General features: G+C 35.1%; 1 protein-coding gene across 16 annotated transcripts in view; it reads right to left on the bottom strand.

The window, feature by feature from the left end:
* The window catches only part of LOC127832676 (tubulin glycylase 3C-like), a 76,085-nt gene that overhangs the window by 26,718 nt on the left and 27,436 nt on the right, over positions 1–21,931 (bottom strand). For 12 of the 16 annotated variants that reach the window (XR_008027053.1, XR_008027055.1, XR_008027054.1 and 9 more), the window contains 9 exons: positions 20,179–20,234; positions 19,035–19,163; positions 15,647–15,761; positions 14,345–14,605; positions 11,939–11,992; positions 6,193–6,210; positions 2,348–2,496; positions 1,598–1,659; positions 303–454 (listed from right to left, as the gene is read on the bottom strand). Coding sequence is in view for 13 of the 16 variants with exons in the window: in XM_052358297.1 (XP_052214257.1) it covers positions 303–454; positions 1,598–1,659; positions 2,348–2,496; positions 6,193–6,210; positions 11,939–11,992; positions 14,345–14,605; positions 15,647–15,761; positions 19,035–19,163; positions 20,179–20,234 (996 nt within the window). In the remaining 3 variants the exon portion in view is untranslated. Of the gene's footprint in view, positions 1–302; positions 455–1,597; positions 1,660–2,347; positions 2,497–6,192; positions 6,211–9,978; positions 10,024–11,938; positions 11,993–14,344; positions 14,606–15,646; positions 15,762–19,034; positions 19,164–20,178; positions 20,235–21,931 lie in introns of all 16 variants that reach the window. The other 4 variants (XM_052358286.1, XM_052358288.1, XM_052358292.1 and 1 more) reach the window with 4 other exon arrangements.

The raw sequence follows: 21,931 nt of genomic DNA, 5'->3' as shown, positions 1-21,931 counted from the left end.
TCAGACTGATATAAATGAGTTGATTCATATGTTTGACCTTTAACTGTAAACTTTTGTGGAAACATCCTTAAATATGAAGAATCATCATTTGATTTAAAAAAGTTGGGATCAAAGCAATGAACTGTTGAAAAATGTTGATACAATATTTGCAATGCAAGGAATTATTAAAGTTTTTATAAAGCAAATATTTAAAATAATTGTGTCTCAAATAATTATTCACATTTTGACTTACATAGAGACAGAGGTAAAAAAAGATTAAAAATCTTAACAATTTTATCCCAGAGGGCTGATAGCGCACTTACCTCGGCCCCTGGACTTGGCCCCAGGTTTGACAATCCAGACGTTCTTCACCCCGTCTAGCTCATACTGGGGCCAGACTGCCTTGATCCTGTTCAAGACGTTCTCAATCTGCCCAAGTATGTTGCTTGGCACATTTGAAATCAGGCCACCCTCACTACAAACACAATTTTCATATGGTTATTAAGACCTTGAAATTAGCTTTCTTGCTGAATTCTTATATAACGGGTGGCGAACGAAACAGTCAGTGTTGTCCAAAAGCATGTATGGACAAGAAATTTGTCAGAATTTACTAGTCAGTTGTTTACAGACAAGTCACAAATAGCTTTTCGGAAAAACTGACAAGTAAGCCAAAAAAAGAATCTGAGCATTATGTTACTAGTGAAGGGGTTATGGGCTGGTGCTAGTTATCCCATAACTATTGTACAATGTGCACCATGTTTATCTGTTAACTCAATTGATGCATTTTGGGACAAACAAATGAGATGAAATTTTTTCACAATTACAATAATCCAAAGCTGTGTTTCCATGCATGCTTGCTATATCCATAGTTTCATACAGAGAGGTCAATACAAATTAACAAACTTAACTTATAGACCAGAAACCATCTTTCACCTTGGCCTGACTGGCACCAACTGCTCTACCAATCTATTTTCTATTTCAGGAAACAGTGACATTAACCTTGATTCAATACACCCAAATACAATCCCAAGCAGGTCTCCATGCAAGCTTGCAATATCTAAGGTTGCATTACAAACCTAATGAAAACTAAAGTGATTGACCAGAAACCACCTTTGAGGGGCCACCCTATTGCCCACCATACCCCAATCTTAAGTCCAGTATTTTCAACTTCATTTAAAAACTGGTTAATAAGGCTTGATTGGTCATTGTCGGCTCGGGTACTACTTAAATATACCCTCAGTATACGTAAATGTACCCTGGGTACGGAAAATATACTAGCACGTACCTGTTAAACTTAGATTGCACCTAAAATTGTATTCCCATCAAAAATCCGATGTTGTAAAACGCACTTACGGAATACAAAAGAAAATTCTCTTTGAACAAACGTTCCTCAACATGCCTTTTTGAGTAGGAGTTTCGATAATATAAAGGCTATTTTACAGAATATTGACATAATTATTAACATAATTAATTTGAAAAAAAAGGCAATGACCAATTTAGCATTTGAGTTCCCAGGTACATTTCAGTATATTTTCTGTACCCCAGGTACATTTAAGTAGCACCCAAGCCGACAATGACCAATTTAGCGCTTTTAAAAGCAGTACAAACGAGTACTCACTGTACAAGCTGATAATACCAAGTGATGAGCTCATCCCACTGTGCAGGAGTCAGAGAGTCCCTCTAGAAGGCAAAAACAAAGCATTGTAACACCAAATATAGAAACACCAAGCATACAGACAACACACCAAGAATGAGTTGGTATGTTACTGAAAATGGGACATAAACATATAGTAAGTTTTCTTTTATTAGTACTAAAGGGCGCAAATCAGTAAAATCATACAATGATATGTTTTATGCACAATTCTATGCATAAGAATAAAGATGGTGCATAAAGTACACACACTATACTGATTGTAAATATAGTGCAATTTTTACTTTTCTTTTTGCGAAACAAGTATATGTTAAGACAAAGCACCATACATAATAATGTCTGTAAAGTTAGGGATTACACCTGTATGCATGAAATGCAGTAATTTTAAATGCTCACAAACAAAATAATGTCTGCAGAAACAGGGCTTTTTCCCACCAGTTCTGGAATACAACCTATACCCTACATATTGAGAATTTTAGTGTCAATTTTCTATAAATTGGGAAAAAAGTATTCTTTAATGTATAACATTTGAACAGTTATCTATAAAACTTACATAAAATAGAAATTACCCAGCCTAAACATTTCAGCAAAATCAATTATTCAAACTTCAAAACCCTTCAATTCTACAATTTTACAGGTGAAAGCATCAATTGTGAAATTTTCGACTGGTTTTGAAAACAGCTATAAAATCAGCTACTTAAAAGCCCAGAGAAATACCTCAACGGATTGGTCAATGTCGTCATGGTTACGGAAGATGAGATACTTCTCACACTGAATCAAGGCTCGATCAAGGCACTGTTGGGGCACAACCATACGCTTCTTCTTATTTGCCTTCTGTTTTCGGCTCGAGTCTAGCGATCGTATCACTGCAAACAGATGGGTGTTTTAAAATAGGCTCATTAATGGTATTTGTCGTTGTAGTAAACTTTGAAACACTTAACTTGTTAAATGATAATTATGAATTATACAGTAATTTGCAAGTATAATAGCTCAATCACAATAACACTTGGACCATTATTGATGAAAATATTTGAATTATCAACAAGACCATACACATTTCCATAAGGGAATCAATTTAAGTTGATGAAATAGTATCAAGGAGAAAATAAAAGTTTTCATAAATAAAAAAAGGCATACACAAAAAAATGTTATGTTTACCTGCCAACCCTGTATTTTAACTCAAAATTTATTACGTAAAAGACCACGAGCCTGATCTTTTTTAAAGTGTTGCAAGTTTTACAGGTCATGATTTGTAACAGATCAAAATATGTTGCATGATTTTAAAACTGCATATTCTAACAAAATGACCTTGTCCTGTTATTGAAGACACTTTTTTTCAATCAATAGTAGTCATAAATTAAACCAAATGTAGGTTACGTCATCTGCATGGAATATGTGGGGGTATAAGTTGCAACAAATTTTTTTTTTAGTGAAGAGCACATTGCGATTTGTTACTTTTGTTTAAAATTTCAGAAGCGCATTTTAACAAAATTATATCGGAAAATATTTGGAATTGAAATTTAAACAAGAGCTGTCAGAGGACAGCCCGCTCGACTATTTGAGTGCTTGACAGTATAAAGTAAGCCATCATGGGGAAATTGTTAATATTCAATAATTTATTTGACAATCTTTCAAAAATAAAAAAAGGGAAAACAAATATATTTGTTGGGGGGGGGGGGGGTGGGGGTATGGGGGTGTTAGAGGGGGGTATAATGTGGGGTGTGGTCATTAATTAGACGATCTTTCAAAAATAAAAAAAGGAAAATAAAAATATATTAAAAATATATATAATTTTTTTGGGGGGAAGGGGGGGGCAGGGATTCTGGGTTGGGGCGTGGGGTATTTTGTTGGTAAACAAGTATGCAAAATATGAAAGCAATATGTCAAAGGACATTGAAAATATTTGGGGTAGTACGCAAACTTTAACATTTGCTTGCAAACGCCAACGGAAACAGCAACGCCGACGCCGGGATGAGTAGGATAGCTCCACTATATACATTTCATATATAATAGTCAAGCTAAAAAACAACGTTCAACCCACTTCCAGAGCCAAATTTGTAAAGGCTTGTTACCAGAAACAAACCATTTCTTGTTTATTTGTTAACTTGTGAAACACGTGGACTAATAAAAAATTTAAATGTACAAATCAAGCCCATTATTTTTAAGCCCAGCCCTTCGGAAGAGAAGGAAAATATTGCTTTGTACATCCATTAGGTCAGTTGGCCTCTAGACCACTAGTTTCAACATATCTACAGACGATTTGACCTAAAGAAATCACCATTTCCATGATGATTGCAAGGGAGGAAAGGATGCCTTTTGATTAAAAGGTCAAGGTCACAGGGGCATGTAACATGAAATTAAATAAGTCCAATAATCATTCTAAGTACAATTAATACCCATACAAAACATCCCTTAAAACAATTTCGGGACACCGAATTCCATAATTATTGAATAAATAATGGAACTGGCTGCAGTAAAATGCGTTAAAGCATACACATTTAACCCTCTTACAAAAATTCTGTTACAACAGTCAGTAACAAATTAACCATATAAAATAAACCATAAACCAGTATTGATTTTGATTGCTGACCGATTTATAACTGAAAGGGATCAACTTCATTAATTTATGCACGTTTGGGAGGAGCCTGGAGGAACATATTTTTAAAACATATCTTGTTACTAACATAGCAACTGAAGTGTGCATGGGCGAGCACATTCAGGAAAAAAATCTAGGGAGATTTTTAATGATTGTGTTTCTAGATGTTTTTGTGAAAAAATCCATACAGGAAGTGGTTTTATTAATATTGCATACGTGCAGGGAGTATTTTTCTTGGATCCAGTGAAGTGATTTCAAACATTAAATGTTAATATTGTGTGTGAAATTGAGGAACTTTACACAAACAAGAGCTGTCACCATAGGATGACTTATGCCCCCTATAAACACTTGATAGAAGTTATGAGCTTTTTCGAAACCTAAATGCAGTTTTTGAAACCTTAACACGGACCCTAAGTTCAAGGTCAAGGTCACAGGGGTTAAAAATTTGTGTGCGTATGGAAAGGCCTTGTCCATATACACATGCATACCAAATATGAAGGTTATATCTCAAGGGACAAAGAAGTAATGAGCATTTTTCGAAACCTACACGCAGATTTCAAAACCTAAACGCGGACCCTAAGTTCAACGTCAAGGTCACAGGGGTCAAACTTTGTGTGTGTACGGAAAGGCATTGTCCATATACACATGCGTACCAAATATGAAGGTTATATCTCAAGGGACATAAAAGTTATTAGCATTTTTCGAAACCTAAACGCAAAGTGTGACGGAAAGACGGACAGACGGACGGACGGTCCAATCACTATATGCCCTCCTTCAGGGGGCATAAAAAGTACATCACAATGGACTCCTAAAGCAGTTGTAAGAAAGAAACGCAGAAAGACGTCAGTCTTTGTCTGATTCTGAAGAGATTTGTGATGATTGCAGCAAAGAGGTGTCTCCTAATAATAAGACTCTAGTGTGCAGCCTAGGTGACAACCGTTGCATATAAAATGTCAGAGAGTAAGGGTAAGTGACTATGATTTCAGTACAGCATTCAGTGATTCAGTAAGAGCTGTAAACGGGATCTCAGATGGCCTACACAATGCTAACTTTAAGTCCTTAAAAAACAGGACCTGCTTAAGATTGAATTCTAAAAACTGTCTAACCGTGTTCAGGAATGTAATGGCAATGTCACTTATATGAAAGCTAATCTTCAAAGCGTTATCTCAGTCACAGTTTAAGATATTTTGAATGAGAGAAATGAGTTAAGTGCCAGGGAAAAGAAATTTATTTTCGTCAATTTAAAATATAACCGGAACATTAGCATCAATAAAGACATGTTGAAATCAGCTCATCAAGACATATAAGGATCCCCAGGTGCAAGTGTGCATGTTGATTCATCATTAATTACTAGACTAATTTTACAACTAATCAGCTATGGTAACACCATTAACCCATCTATGCCTAGTGTCTAGAAAAAAGGCCTTGGCAAACAGCGTAGACCCAGATGAGACGCTGCATGATGCGGCGTCTAATCATGTGGCGTCTCATCAGGATCTGCACTGTTTGCTTAAAGGAATTTCTGTAAAAAATATTCTAAATATAGAAATAAATATACAAGATATCCCTAATTTTGGAAATAAATAGATCCAATTTAGAAGAATGGAGGATTCCACTAGGCATAAATGGGTTAAGATTGAGCATCGACAGCAGGGGTGTAAAAGGTAATATCCAGAGAAATAGAATTCTTCAGAAGAGCAACGGAGAATTCAGCACAGTTGGTATAGGGACAGATCTTCTGATTAAACAATGAGAATTGAATGGAGAATTAATGAAGAAGCTGAAGAATAGGGGGAAGGATGACCCTAGTAGGAACTGGGGAATACGGAGGGAAAAGATAGTTGCGCTCCCCAAAGTTACTTACACTGAGGCAGAGGGGAAAGGGAATGCAAACTAAATGACTTATCGTTTTATACAGTGAATGTTACAAAGATTAACAGCTCTACAGTTAGTTGGTTTACCTTACCTTTTGATTTCTCAATATCTGAAAGTACAGATTACAGTAAACATAGTACTTTGACATTGGTTATTGAGCCATCTGACATGTGATTACAGACAGTACAAATGTACAAACAAAAAGTACATTTGTGAATTGGCTTAACAATGGCTTTATAAACATTGCCAGTTTATCAAAAAAGGTTGCAGATTTAGAAGCACTTCTAGTGAAAGAAAATCCAGACATTTTTGGAATACATAAAGTCATTCCCAAGTTTGCGCATGAGAAGCCAAGATTTTATGTTCCCGAGCTATGATGTTCTGTGTCCAAATACAGATTTAAAATGTGTTTTTGTGATAAGTTAAGAAATTATTAAAAGCTCCAAGGGTTGTAGCATAGATTTTGCTGAACATATCTGGTGTGATTTGAAACTTCAAGGGAAAGATAAGATATCAATTATAATGATTTACAGGAGTCTCAACTCTAATTACGCCAACAAATTAGGACTGTTGGAATTAATCAATAAAGCCTATTATTATGTTTGCATCAGCATGTAAAGGAATCTACGGCATTGTACACGTTCTAAAGATGGTCATATTATCCAAGCTGTCTGGATCTTTTGTTAACTACTGAGGAAGCTACAGAAATAGACAACTCAGTTTGAGTGAAGTCTCCATTTGGTCAATGTGATCATTCTTTGGTATGTTGCAAACTGAGTTTATATTCAGATAATCAATCAGAAAATCAAGAGCAACATCAATATTTCAAGGGCGACTATGGAAGTATAAGGGCTGAATTGTCTTCAGTGGACTAGAACATGTTATCCAGCAACAGGAATACAAACAGAGCTCATATGGTTTTTAAAGACTGCTTACAAATGCTCAATATGGATTCATGTCAGGATGTTTGATGATTGGACAGGACATCAAGATTTGGTGGTGTCAATTCATGTTATTTATCTTGATGATGACAAAGCTTGCGACCAGGCATCTCATTAATTGTTGCTGCTTAAACAAAAAAATTGGGCATCATGGGTCAACTTTTTAAACTGGATGAAAAATGTTTTGCATAACAGGAAACAGTGCGTGCCCTTTGATTTATCCATATTTGCATGAGCTATTATTGTAAGTGGAGTACCTCAAGGGAGTGTGCTGGGTCTAATTTTGTTTTTCTGCTTTATCAATTACTTGCTTGATGATGTCTCAGGAATTCTTTGCAGATGATACTTTATAAATTATATTCACAGTACCCAACCCTGAATATTGTGAAAAGTTTCAAGTTGAGCTGGACAAACTTTGCGACTGGATTGAGAAATGAACATTGTCCTTAATGCAGATAAATGCAAGGGCATGCAGCTAGGCAGTAAAGATGAAATGTACCAATACTCTATGAGAGAATGATGGAAATAATGTTAACATCGAGTTTGTACTTAATAAAAAGGATTTTTTTTAAATTATTTTGATGGTAAGCTAAATTTTGATCAGCACATTACTAACACAAACAAATCACAAAGAAACTTTGGGTCTGATACACAAAACATTAAAATATCTTGACAAGGACATTTTGAATCACTTTTACAAATCAATCGTTTTAACCACATTGGAATATGGCATCTAGTGTATGATCCCCACAAAAACAGATAAAGAAGAAAGAAGATATGCAACAAAGAATTACCAAACTTGTGCCAAGTCTATTTCATATTGCTTATATATACTCAGAGGTAGAGGGATTTTGGTATTGTAACATTGAAATATAGACCAGAAAGAAAAGATATGATTCAGTAGTTAAAATCCATGCAAAAAAATGATAGTCTTAAATGGCAAAAAAACTATTTTCTCTTTCACAAAAGGATTTGCATGGTCGTTCTTTGAAATTCCAGAAACCAAACTGCAAGAAGTGCATCAGATTGAATTCTGTTTCAATTAGAGCTATTTTATTTTGGAACAGTCAGAACGAATATATTCATTAGTAAACTAAAAAGTTTTAAGAAAACTAAAAGACAACCATAATAAGATGGGCCATGATAGCTTAATGGCTCAAATAATGGCTCTAAGATCCAGGTATCCAGGTACACCAAGTTGTCTGTTACTCTGGATTCTAGAGTAGTAATATGGGTTTTGACATGGTGTGGGTTTTTTCCCCACTTGATTCCAACTGTACCTAGATATTATCATAAAAACATTTTGACAAAGATTCGTCAAGATTTAGTAATAAATCTGGCTTCAAGACTGGAATAAGATTTTACCCAATGACCTTGTGTTTGCCCCAACTTTATCCAAATTATAGATATTTCAACATTAACATACTGACCAATATTCCTTCATGAATGTGGCTTTGGTGGTAGTAACAAGTTTTGTTTAAGAGTCAATCTTGTTTTTGTACACATTTTGATCCAAATTATTACCTGGATTATTGCGCCACTTTGAAATAATTTTTTTTTTTAAATATTGTTTGACCTTTGACCTTGAAGGATGACCTTGACCTTGAACTTCCTCCACTCAAAATATGCAGCTTCATGAGATATACATGCATGCCAAATATCAAGTTTCTATCTTCAATAATGCAAAAGTTATGGCCAATGTTAAAGTATTTTTTTTCGTTCTGACGGACAGACTGACATACACACATACTGACATACTGACTGATGGACAGTTCAACTGCTATATGCCACCCTACCAGTGGCATAATATTCTGACCAAGTTTCATCAAAATCAAATCATTAATGTGGCTTATCTTCAGTGCTTACAAGGTTTTTCTGAAGATTAGACCCCATGACCTAGTTTTTGGACAAACAGGACCCAGATTCAAACTTGGCCTAGATATTACTTAGATAAACATTCCAAACATTGAGATTGAGCCATAAATATGGTGGGAGGTAACCAGCTAAAAGTTGCCAATAACAAGGTCTTTCTTGTATTCCAACTGGGCCTTAACAATATCTTCAAGAGAAACATTCTGACCATGCTCATCAAGTATGATTAATAAATGTGGCTTCTAAAGAGGTCACACAGTTTTGTACTATTCGACCTAGTAAACAAGTTTTTATACCCACTTCATCCAGATTAGAACCTGACCACTATATAGTTAGGATAAACATAACATTTCATCAAGAGTTATGTGGCTTCTTGAGTAGTTTTAATGTTTTTCTAAGATTAGACCTACTGACCTTAGTTCTGGACAAATAGTACCCAGATTCTTACTTGGCCTAGATATAGTCAAAATAAACATTCAAATTAAGTTTCATCAATATTGAGTCATACATGTGGTTTCAAGAGTAGTGACAAGGTTTATTTTAGATTTTAGATGTAACAGTAACCTACACATTGAAAACTTTGTACTTTTGTGAGCATAAAAAGGAAAAGTGTTTACTTTTCAATACAGTCTTTGTATTTATAAAGAATACAAATATCCAGAAGCAATTTATGCCTTAAAGATAGAAAGCATGCATACAATTCGAAGATATACCATTGTCACCATATAGATAACAAGCTGACATACAGGGGAAAATGCCATGCATTATTATAAATGTGAAATCAACAAAAATTACAATCCACTAATTGCAAGTTGTTGCATACTCTTTATGCACTAGACGTTTTGCTGGTAATGACATAATTTGTGATTAAGACAAATAGTTACATAAAAAATCTTCAAAGTCTTGAAATACTATGGTAAAATTAAGTCTTTAAACAAAAAAACAACAAAAAAGACAACATTAACCCTACTTACCAACCTATTTTTATTAATGCATGTAACCAGAAACTAAAACTTTTTTTTATGAATGAACTTGTGAAACACGTGCACAAACAAAACAAGTACCGGTATAAATGTAGAAATCCTGCGCATATTTTTTTAAGCCCAGCTCTATGAAAAAGTAGAGAAATATTGCTTTGCACATCCATCAGAAGGTCTGTCTGTCCATAGACCGTTCATTTCCACATATCAATTAATTCTACAGACAATCAAATTTCTTTGATGATTGCTTGGGAGAAAAGGAGGCCTTTTGACTTTGATGTCAATAGGTAAAGTTCAAGGTCATATTGAGGGACCTGTAACATGAAATTAAATAGGTACAATAATCACACCATTAATGCCCATAAAACATCCCTTAAAAAGACATTAAATTGTGATAGAACACTAGTTTTGTGTACTCTGAATTCCATAACTTTTCAATAAATTATGGAATTAGCTACAATACAATGCATTCAAACATTAAAAAATTCACCCTCTTACAAAAATCCTGTTACAGCAATAAGTCTTAATTTAACCATATATTGATTTTCCATGCTGGCCGATGATGTAAGGAATTGACTACATTCATTATTGATTTTCCATGCTGGCCGATGTAAGGAATTGACTACATTCATGATTTTCCATGCTGGCTGATGTTAGGAATTGACTACATTCATTTATGAAAGTTTGGGAGGCGCCTGGAAAATGTTGTTTTACAGACATATCTTGTTACTTACAAAGTTCATGATTTTCAGGTTAATGTGTTTGGACTATACATAAATATGGCATGCATTCCAAATCCAATCCCAGCCAGTTATGTTTTATTTCTACATTTTATCAGATTGTCAAACACAATATAAAACATTCAAACAAGTAATAATTACTACTGAACAAAAAAAAGTACAAATATAAAATTGTCTCGTTACCAGAAACGCAAACATAATTGGACATATCTTTTCACCGAAAACAAGCAATCATTGGGAAAAAACAAATAATTGCAGGGTATGCGAATACAATATCTGCAGCTGCTTAATATAAGGGTTTCTTCAAACGTAATTAGACAAGATACTAATACAAGGGACAAAATTGTCACAAAACCAGGTTTTCATTGTGAAAAAAAAATATGATAAAGGGAGAAAACTCAAACTGAATTTTTGAAATGAACAAACAAAATTAACCCCCTTTGTAAGTTTGTTTTTAAAAAAATCTATTTTTAGTCGTGGCGACCTTGACATTGGAGATATTGACGTGATTCTTTCGTGCGACACACCGTCCCATGATGGTGAACAAATGTGCCAAATGATTTTAAAATCTCACAATGAATGACATAGTTATGGCCAGGACAAGCTCATTTATGGCCATTTTTGACCTTTGAACTCAAAGTGTGACCTTGACCTTGGAGATATCGACGTAATTATTTCGCGCGACACACCGTCCAATGATGGTGAACAAATGTGCCAAATGATTTTAAAATCTGACAATGAACGACATAGTTATGGCCCGGACAAGCTTGTTCCGCCCGCCAGCCAGCCAGCCCGCCCGCATTCGCCAATCTAATAACCAGTTGTTTCCTTCGGAAAACCTGGTTTATAAAGATGAATTCACTTTCTAGTTCATAGCAATGTGTGATGCATAAATAGAATGCATAGAAAATGAGATGACACTTCAAGAACACCATACTATACAAGCAAAATCTACTTGCACAAAAATATGGTGTGGTAAGATGGTCATACATTCTTTTCTTTTTCAAATTATTTTCTAATCATTTGATTGATTGATCCAATTATTTTCTAATCATGTGGTTAACTGAGTATTTTTGTACATACCACATGATAACAAATGTTAAGATACATCTGATTTCATATTATTATTTTGTATGATCTTAAAAAAATCTGACATCTGTATGATCTTAAAAAACAACATCAAAACATCATTTAGACATAATATCAAACAAGTTGTGACCCATTCACCACACCATAGTTTTAACACTACATAATTCATGCAAATATTATCATTCACCTTAATAACATGTGTGGTGTACACTTACCACCATTTTCATCACATTCAACTTCTTCCTGTTCATCCAGAATTTGGTCTTCCTCTTTTTAATTTGATAATGTAATGATAATGAGTTGTAATATAAAAATACTGGTACATTTAAGGCCCGAAAATTAAAGGGGTGTATTGATATAAGACCTTTTTATGCAAAATTATTTTCAACATAGTTCCAAAAGGATTCAAAGATATGCTGACAAATGTGCGCATTTTATAGAAAAACATACTAAGACGCAGCTAACAAAATTGTGCATATGCAAAGCAGTACTTTCTGTACATTTAATTTATATTGATTTCACTACTTTTAAACAAAAATGGCCATTTGTCACAAGAAGTACACATGGTTATAGCACACAAGATTAATTTGGCCAACTTGGATAATTAATGGGCCTTAATTCAGAAGTACTTTAGGCGATGATTATCAATTTGGATTGAAACTTTTTTGTTAGAGAAAAGACAAGGTTAAGGAAAAAATATTTGGTTGGTTATAAAATTGGCCAAGAAAATTAAGGGCAATTAATCTGGTTGGTTATTAAGTTGGCCACAAAATTATGCCCACAAACGTTATCATTAACAAGGGCTGTTTGTAAAACATGCATGCCCCCCATATGGGCTGTCCGTTGTAGTGGCAGCCATTGTGTGATACGTTTTTTGTCACTGTGACCTTGACCTTTGACCTAGTGACATGAAAATCAATAGGGGTCATCTGTGAGTCACGATCAATGTACCTATGAAGTGTCATGATCCTAGGCAAAAGCGTTTTTGAGTTATCATCCGAAAATCATTTTACTATTTCGGGTCACCGTGACCTTGACCTTTGACCTGTTTACCTCAAAATCAATAGGGGTCTTCTGCGAGTCATGATCAATCTACCTGTGAAGTTTCATAATCCTAGTCATATGCGTTCTTGAGTTATCATCCGAAAACCATTTTACTAGTTCGGGTCACCGTGACCTTGACCTTTGACCTAGTGACCTCAAAATCAATAGGGGTCATCTGCAAGTCATGATCAATCTACCCATGAAGTTTCATGATCCTAGGCGTATGCATTCTTGAGTTATCATCCGGAAACCATTTTACTATTTCGGGTCACCGCGACCTTGACCTTTGACCTAGTGACCTCAAAATCAATAGGGGTCATCTGCGAGTCAAGATCAATCTACCCATGAAGTTTCATGATCCTAGGCGCATGCGTTCTTGAGTTATCATTCAAAAACCATTTTACTATTTTGGGTCACCATGACCTTGACCTTTGACCTAGTGACCTCAAAATCAATAGGGGTCATCTGCGAGTCATGATAAATGTACCTATGAAGTTTCATGATCCTAGGCCCAAGCGTTCTTGAGTTATCGTCTGACAACCACCTGATGGACGGACAGACCGACTGACAGACCGACATGAGCAAAGCAATATACCCCCTCTTCTTCGAAGGGGGGCATAAGTATATCATGAACATTTGAGGTAAACATTTTAATAAAATAAAATAATCAAAACAAACACGTTACTTTGTTTATTGAATTATTGATTTTTAAACCAATCATGTTTCGGCCATAGCCTTCATCAGTAGTAAACATTTTGAAATACAGAGCGGATATCGCCCTGAATCAGCCAGCAGCAGGTGTTCCAATAATGTTAGAGACATAATTTTTTACAAAAATAAAATAAAAATTAAATAAAATACTATACTGGCCATTGATACACCCCTTTAATAATTCTCTAAATCTCTTATGAGTTATGAATTCTGATTGTGCAATACATGACAAAATGAATATTTTGGCTACAATATTTTTCATACCTTTCTTGACATTTCTTATTTTTAAAACAGTCGTAGAAGAAAAGACATATTGTGTACTGTTCTTTTAGTGCTGGTTTACAGAAAAGAGTGTTCATATTAATAAAATAAGCTCTTATGATTTCAACAACTACTCGTAACTCAAAATAAATCAATTAAAGCATAAACAGATGTTGCTTATGCTAACAGAAAAACACAAAAAATACCCATGTATGACTGTATCTAGCACTATCTGACATAAAACCATTAGGGACTATAATGGAAAAAATATGCTAACAACAGCTAAACAGACATTTCTGGTTTACAACTCATTCTGAGACACTCCTATCTATAGCACACATGAGGCCAACTGGCACTAAATACATTTTCAAATAAAAGTACATGAGCGATTTGAAAATAATGTTAAAACCACTTGTTACTGAGTACCAATTGTCAACATTTTTTATATAATTATGCAAAACTAAATCTTATTCAACTGAATACCCCAAAATCCTTCCTGAAATGTCCTTATGCTTAAATAAAACAATATCATCTCATTACAGGAACCAAATAAGAAACACTATTATTTTAAGCAATACAAGTACAGCCTATCTACTTTTGCTTACCGGAAGCAATAAGTTCTTTTTCGCGCTGCTTTTCCTCCTCCTCTTTCTTCTTCTGAAGAGCATGCACGCAAAGATTTTCACTTGGTTCATTCGGTCGAGATCTTGTGCATTCGGGGTTGGTGCAAGCGTAAACTTCGGGGTCAATTTCGGGCTGTTCCTGCTTCTTTTCCCGTACCCCCTCGCTGTTACACTCACCCCCCTCCATGTACATACTTATGACTATTTTGAGAATATTGACACATGTAGTGAGTCTGTAATCATCTGAAATTGAAAAGTGAAAAATATGTTATTTATGTTTGCTTCAGTTTTGTTAATGAATTGTAAAAGAATCTAGCATTTTATTTCTTTTTTTGTATTAAATTCTTGCAAAATAGGACAATGCTCTAGGTCCTATTTCTAAATAAAACATGTTTAAGCAAATACTTGCATCTTTGTGCAATCAATTAAAATACATAAGAGTTAGCTAATTGCTTTCTTTTGCAGAATTGAATCCCAACAAGACAGAAGACACACATTTTTCTTCCATTAAAATTCACTTGAGATTGGTTCCTCCTTAGAAAATTCGGGTCAGGTCAGGTTTTTAAAAACACTGTTACAGTTGAATATGTTAAAACAATATTATTTTGATTATTATATACAGTTTAAGATCATTTAAAATGAATAAAATTATTTGAATTTCTTTTGCATAATATTTCCTTTGCTATTTTGATTTGTGATCTTAAATCCTGTTATCAAAATCTGACTCAGAGCAACTTCTATTTATAATGAGCAGCAAATTCATCCATGTGCATGTGGTTACAAAAAATCAAACTATTATTCTACAAGAGCAAAAGAATGCTTTCTATTAAAATGCGTTTTTAAAAGAAATTGTATGATAAACAAAACTTATGTTTATTTAATGTATAAACCGGTGAATTAACACAAGAAAACCACATATAAATTCCTGTCCCAAAAAAATAAATGGGGACGCTAATGATAATTGACTTTTTCTCTCTTAATTAGGATTCAACATTGTTATAACACAGCTTCTCTTGTGCTTCGAAGCTATTTCTGCATTATTTTCATAAATGGTCATATTTAGAAAAGTGTAATGATATATATATATATATGAGATAAAAGATAATCACATGTCTATTTACTTTCATTTGAAAGTCAGACAAGAAATTTAAAAAGTTCACAAGTAAATGAGCTTGCATGTCTGAAAGATGTGTCTAACGGGTCCTTCCCAGGTTTTGCAGACTTTAAACATCTAAACAACAAGTTTTAACACAAGATGCTCTCCACTTGGAGGCTACATCGCACCAATAAACGCAGCCTTCTCCTCTTCGTGACTGAGGCGGTAACAGCGCGGGTAGAACTCATCCGGATCTGACTCGTCAAACCAGGGCACCTGTCGCATGTTCACGCACAAACCAACCTGCAAGCACAAAGGAGAACTGCCATTAACCCTTTTCCACCCATATACGCTATTTGACGCATTGCAAAAATCTATGATTTTCTGAATAGATTCACATTTAAAAGGCTTTTATTCCAACAGTAACCCCCTGTTCTCACAAGGCTGCGACTTTAGGACAATCATCCCGATCATGCCATGATCTGAAAAAAAGGATCGAGGCGATCGGAGTCTAAATCGAGCAATTTGGAAAATTATGGTCTTCATTTAGACCGTTCTACGATGCCCTTACGTCAAAAGCTTACTGCGTTTATTGCCGTGACATTTAAGATAATACTACGACGGTAGGCAGAGCTTTTACTGCGCTTTTACTACGATCATGAAGATCTCTCCACGATGCGTGCGTGCTGCCTGTACGATTACGGCGCTTCTACTTCGCTCTTTTTACGACTTTACACCGATTGTTGTTGGCCGCGATCCAGCTACGCTTGTTTTGAGCATGTTCAAAATAAGCGTGGCGAGAGCATTGAGCTCTGCGATCATGAAGACTCTACCCTGATCATACTGCCCTTATGAAGACTCCACTACGTTTCTCCTGCGATTTGTCACGATCGGCCATGTTTTTGGCCACGCTTTGATCGTAGTGGAAGAGGCGTCTATGTGTGAGCGGGGGCTTAGATACTGATTAGCAAAAAACGCATCAAACCTGAACAGATAGCAAGTTACTCACAGGCTGTTCTGGCTTAAAGCTTGATGCATACAGCATACATGCCATAATTTTTCAGACCAATTCCGGGACATTGAGTTAAATTGTCCGGGACTTTTACCGATTTTCCGGGACATGTATAAAATGTAGCGATATTTATAGACATATGCATTTTTGGTACGTTTTTTTTGTTTCGCATCGTTAATTGCAAAAGTTCGAAAGCCACTTATTAAATCTATTAAAGTCAAATTAAACATTACTACTTCCGTTACTAGATACAAGCCACGTGTTTTCAGTTAGGCGTTCTAAACATAGATGGTTACGTCACTGCGTTATTGTTATTAAGACCGGTGTGTAACGCGTAGTTGTTGATACGCCTTTATTCATTTATAACATTTATATAATAAAAAATACATCAATACAGTACCGTTAGATCGTCAACTCAAATCAATTCACAATACATACAACCAATCACAATAAAACAAATACAACAAAACAGTACCGGTAGATCGTCAACTTAAAATCCGGACAGGATGACGTTTTTATATGCTTACTTTTTTACTCAACTTCTTTGTCGGTTAAACGTGCGAACATAAACTGCTTTTAATTTTTTAATCAGCGATGTTGGACTTCAGATGTGTGAACAACTATCATTTGCCCTTACGCAGCGGGAAATAATGACGTAGTAGATAAAAGTCAATTAACAACCACATTAAACAATGCCGCCTTTTCGGTTTGACCGCGAACGTGAGACAATCGATATGATAACAGGACCCTTGTTAATTGATCGACTTTGACACGTAGCGTAGTCTGCCTATTCGGGTAGGCATTGTCATGGAGACGCTGCAGATATACACAGATTTGAGGTGCAGTTAAGCCTTAGATAAGGTACATGTATGTATGGATTTTGTAAATTCCGGGACATTTGACAGATTTCCGGGACAGCGGGACAAGTTCTTCATTTCCGGGACTGTCCCGGACAATCCGGGACGTATGGCATGTATGCATACAGCCATTTTCAATTTGCTTTTGAGCTGGAGAGGTTTAAAAAAAATATATTGCTTGAATATAAACTATAATTCTTTATCAAATAAATTCATCCAATCGGCATTCTTCATATGTACCATGTGACCGTTCAATATATTCCGGTATTGGATCCAAAAATTCTGTATTTTTTCCATATTGGACAAGTGCACTAAGCAATTGTTTTATAACGATAAAAGCCGTTACCAAGAAAAAGCAGCTGAATGTACAATTATCCATTCACACAGGCATTTTTTTTTTAAATAGCCTAGATGCAATTAAAGCATTTTAAAATCAAAATTAAAATCGAACAAAGAGGTTAAAAAAGGGATATAGAATAAAAAGCTTATTAGACGTTTAAACTGTACAATGCGTGAGATATTTGGACTCGCACACAGTTTAAAATCATATAAACTATAAGGCTCTTCCAATATGACTTCAAACTGTCTGTTTGTCCAAAAATATCGTCGTATTGTACAATGAAACGTCTAATAACCTTTAAGTATTACAGATTCATTTGCACACAAATGAATCTGCCAAGGCAATTTGTACGTTCCATTGATAAGTACATGATAATAATTTTATGAATATAAATATTAATTGGTTTGAGATTTTTGCAAACATTTACTGTGAAACTTATATTATTTATTGGACACTAATTATCGTAGATTTTAATGGGTATTCTCAACCAGAAATTGTTCTAAGAACTTTTACATCTGAAGTATTACGGTATATCAGGTTTTAAAGTGGTCTTTTCACGTTTTGATAAATTGACAAAAAAAAAAAAAAATTGTTTCAGATTTGCAAATTTTTGTTTTAGTTGTGATAATTTTGAGGAAACAGTAATTCTGAACATTTACCATGCTCTAAAATATCCATTATAGGCATGTTTTGACAATTTAAAAACCTGAAAAGCATAAAGCGTTGCAATGCGAAACAATTGAATTATTTGGAGAGTTTTGTTGTTGTTGTTATATTTTGTGACACTACGAGGATTGCTTATATTATGTATAAAATGCATCACTCATTGAATGAGCAAGTATGGCCGAGTGGTCTAGGCTTAAGACTTTTACTCCAGGGGTCAGTAGGTCGAACCCAGTTGAGGGTTACTTTTTTTACTGGAGCTTTTTAGATCCAATGTTTAAATTATCAATTTAAAGCATTTAATGACAAACTTCAATACATGCCAAAATCTGTGAAAAGATCCTTTTAAAGCATAATGCTCATGTATACAAATTAATCATTATGTTGCACAAAGGCACACCACCTCATTTATGAACAAAAGCTTCTAATAAAAATATAATTTATATGACAATTTAAAATTGGCAATATTAAATCATTGCAAATTATAGTAATACATATATTTGTGATAGTTACTCTTTTTGAAACAATAAAGAATAATTCAGAATGCCTTACATAACATAATTTATGTACCATTAATAAAGAAGTCTTCGCTTGCCAAAAAAATATGTTCCCATCAGTTATAGCGCTAAATTTATATATAATTACCATCAGTCATCAACACATTTTTGCTGGTGATGTTAGAACAATCCTCCTCACATCATTACCTTGGTAGTAAATGATCCAGCCTTGCAATAGTGGTTCACCATCTGTTCCTTAGTGAGAAAGCGGTAGTCTATCACGTCACGCTTCAGTACCCAGATAAAGGTCGGGTTCACGTTTCGCACAATACGCGACTGAAAATAACAGGTCAAATGTGAAAAGGTTAATAGAGTTACCATTAAGCCATGGCAGGGTCACATTAAGCCCTATAAGCGCCTGGAATACCAAGTGAAATGGTTTTTAAAAAGTTGGCTCTTTGGTAAAGGAGCCATCATGTAGTCAATAAGTTCTAGATTTATGATGGAAATATATGAAAATATAATGAACAAGACTATTGCTAAGCCCCCTACCGGCTCCACCATTGTCAGAAATTCCACCATTGTCAATTTTTTTTAATTTGTTTTATATATATTTGTTGCCATAGAAACCAGAATTTTTACGTAGGAACAAAATGAAATGACGTGCATAATGTCCATATTGCTAACTATCCATGTTTCAAGTTTCATGAAAAAATATTAAGAACTTATCGCAGGATCCAGAAAAGTGTGACAGACTCACAGACAGACAGACACACAGAGCGAAAACCATAAATCCCCTCCGGTGAAACCGGTAGGGGACAATAAACAAACTGCCATTGTTCAATAAACTTCAGATTAATGAAGTATAAAAGCTGTTTAATGACAAAATTCAGTCTTTAAACTCTAACTGTGACCTTTACCTTTGAGTAGGGAACAGGTATTGCACAGGACATCATAACATAGTTATTATTTGCGCCAAGTACTTCTAAAATCCATTAATATATGGAACAAAATAGGGTATGACCTTGACCTTTGAGATAAGGAGACGGGTATTACATGCAACAAGATGTCTGTTGTTTTCATTTGTGCCTAGTTATCTAAAATATCAAAAAGATGGAAAAGTTATATATGTGAGACAGGAATTTTCAAACAGAAATCAGTGTAGGCAGTCTAAAAGATGCACAGACAGACAGTGTAACTACTATATTAACCCTTCTTACAAAGGTGGCATAAACAGAATGAAAAAGCGGGAAATGCTGAGAGCTTTGATACACACTTATTAAATAATATGACAAATGGTAAACAATCTACAAAAGGACTTTTATGAATTAGGACCAGAACTCTTACTAACCATGATGCCATAAATGCCTTCTTCCTCCTCCCATGGTGGAACACTGGGCTGGTCATCTGGAAAAAAATAAAAACCAGTTATAACAGGGACTTCTAAAATAATTAACACCAGTCAAAACAGGGACTTCTAAAATAATGAACAACTGACAAAACAGGGACTTCTAAAATCATGAACACTAGTCAAAACAGGGACTTCTAAAATAATGAACACACGTCAAAACAGGGACTTTTAAAATAATGAACACCAGACAAAACTGGGACTTTTAAAATAATGAACACCAGTCAAACCAGGGACTTCTAAAATAATGAACATCAAACAAAACAGGGACTTCTAAAATAATGAACACTAGTCAAAACAGGGACTTCTAAAATAATGAACACCAGTCAAAACAGGGACTTCTAAAATAATGAACTCTAGTAAAAACAGGGACTTCTAAAATAATGAACACCAGTCAAAACAGGGACTTCTAAAATAATGAACTCTAGTAAAAACAGGGACTTCTAAAAATGAACACTAGCAGTAGTGCAAACAGGGACTTCTAAAATAATGAGCCCTTGTCAAAACAGGGACTTCTAAAATAATCAACCCTAGTCAAAACAGGGACTTCTATTATATACAAGGGCTGTTTGTAAAACATGCATGCCCCCCATATGGGCTCTAAGTTGTAGTGACAGCCATTTTGTAAATATGTTTTTTGTCACTGTGACCTTGACCTTTGACCTAGTGACCTGAAAATCAATAGGGGTCATCTGCGAGTCATGATCAATGTACCTATGAAGTTTCATGATCCTAGCCATAAGCTTTCCTGAGTTATCATCAGGACACCATTTTACTATTTCGGGTCACTGTGACCTTGACCTTTGACCTAGTGACCTGAAAATCAATAGGGGTCATCTGCCAGTCATGATCAATGTACCTATCAAGTTTCATGATCCTAGGCATAAGCGTTCTTGAGTTATCATCCGGAAACCATTTTACTATTTCGGGTCACCGTGACCTTGACCTTTGACCTAGTGACCTGAAAATCAATAGGGGTCATCTGCCAGTCATGATCAATCTACCTATCAAGTTTCATGATCCTAGGCATAAGGGTTCTTGAATTATCATCCGGAAACCATTTTACTATTTCGGGTCACCGTGACCTTGACCTTTGACCTAGTGACCTGAAAATCAATAGGGGTCATCTGCTAGTCATGATCAATCTACCTATGAAGTTTCATGATCCTAGGCATAAGCGTTCTTGAATTATCATCCGGAAACCATTTTACTATTTCGGGTCACAGTGACCTTGACCTTTGACCTAGTGACCTCAAAATCAATAGGGGTCATCTGTGAGTCATGATCAATGTACCTATGAAGTTTTATGATCCTAGGCCTAAGCGTTCTTGAGTTATCGTCTGACAACCACCTGGTGGACGGACCGACCGACAGACAGACCGACGGACCGACATGAGCAAAGCAATATACCCCCTCTTCTTCGAAGGGGGGCATAATACAAAAATCACTAACATATCGTTAGTAAACACATTTTTACTTTTTGTTTGAACATTCAAGATTCTTTTCTCTGATAATTGGAAGAGAAATACACATTTTTATAATTATAAAGTAAACATGATAGAGCTTCATTTATGAAACACAATGACCCCAACTGCGCTTTGAAACCGCACAGCAGCTATTTTAGAGAAAACAAGGCCCATAATTTAGCCAACAAGAGCACCGCATAACGGGTGCCACGCTCCGCTGCGAAAGCTTG

Source organism: Dreissena polymorpha, chromosome 5 (assembly GCF_020536995.1).
Source record: "Dreissena polymorpha isolate Duluth1 chromosome 5, UMN_Dpol_1.0, whole genome shotgun sequence".
In the NCBI taxonomy this organism is placed as follows: Eukaryota; Metazoa; Mollusca; class Bivalvia; order Myida; family Dreissenidae; genus Dreissena; species Dreissena polymorpha.
This window is presented reverse-complemented; position numbering and strand designations above follow the sequence as displayed.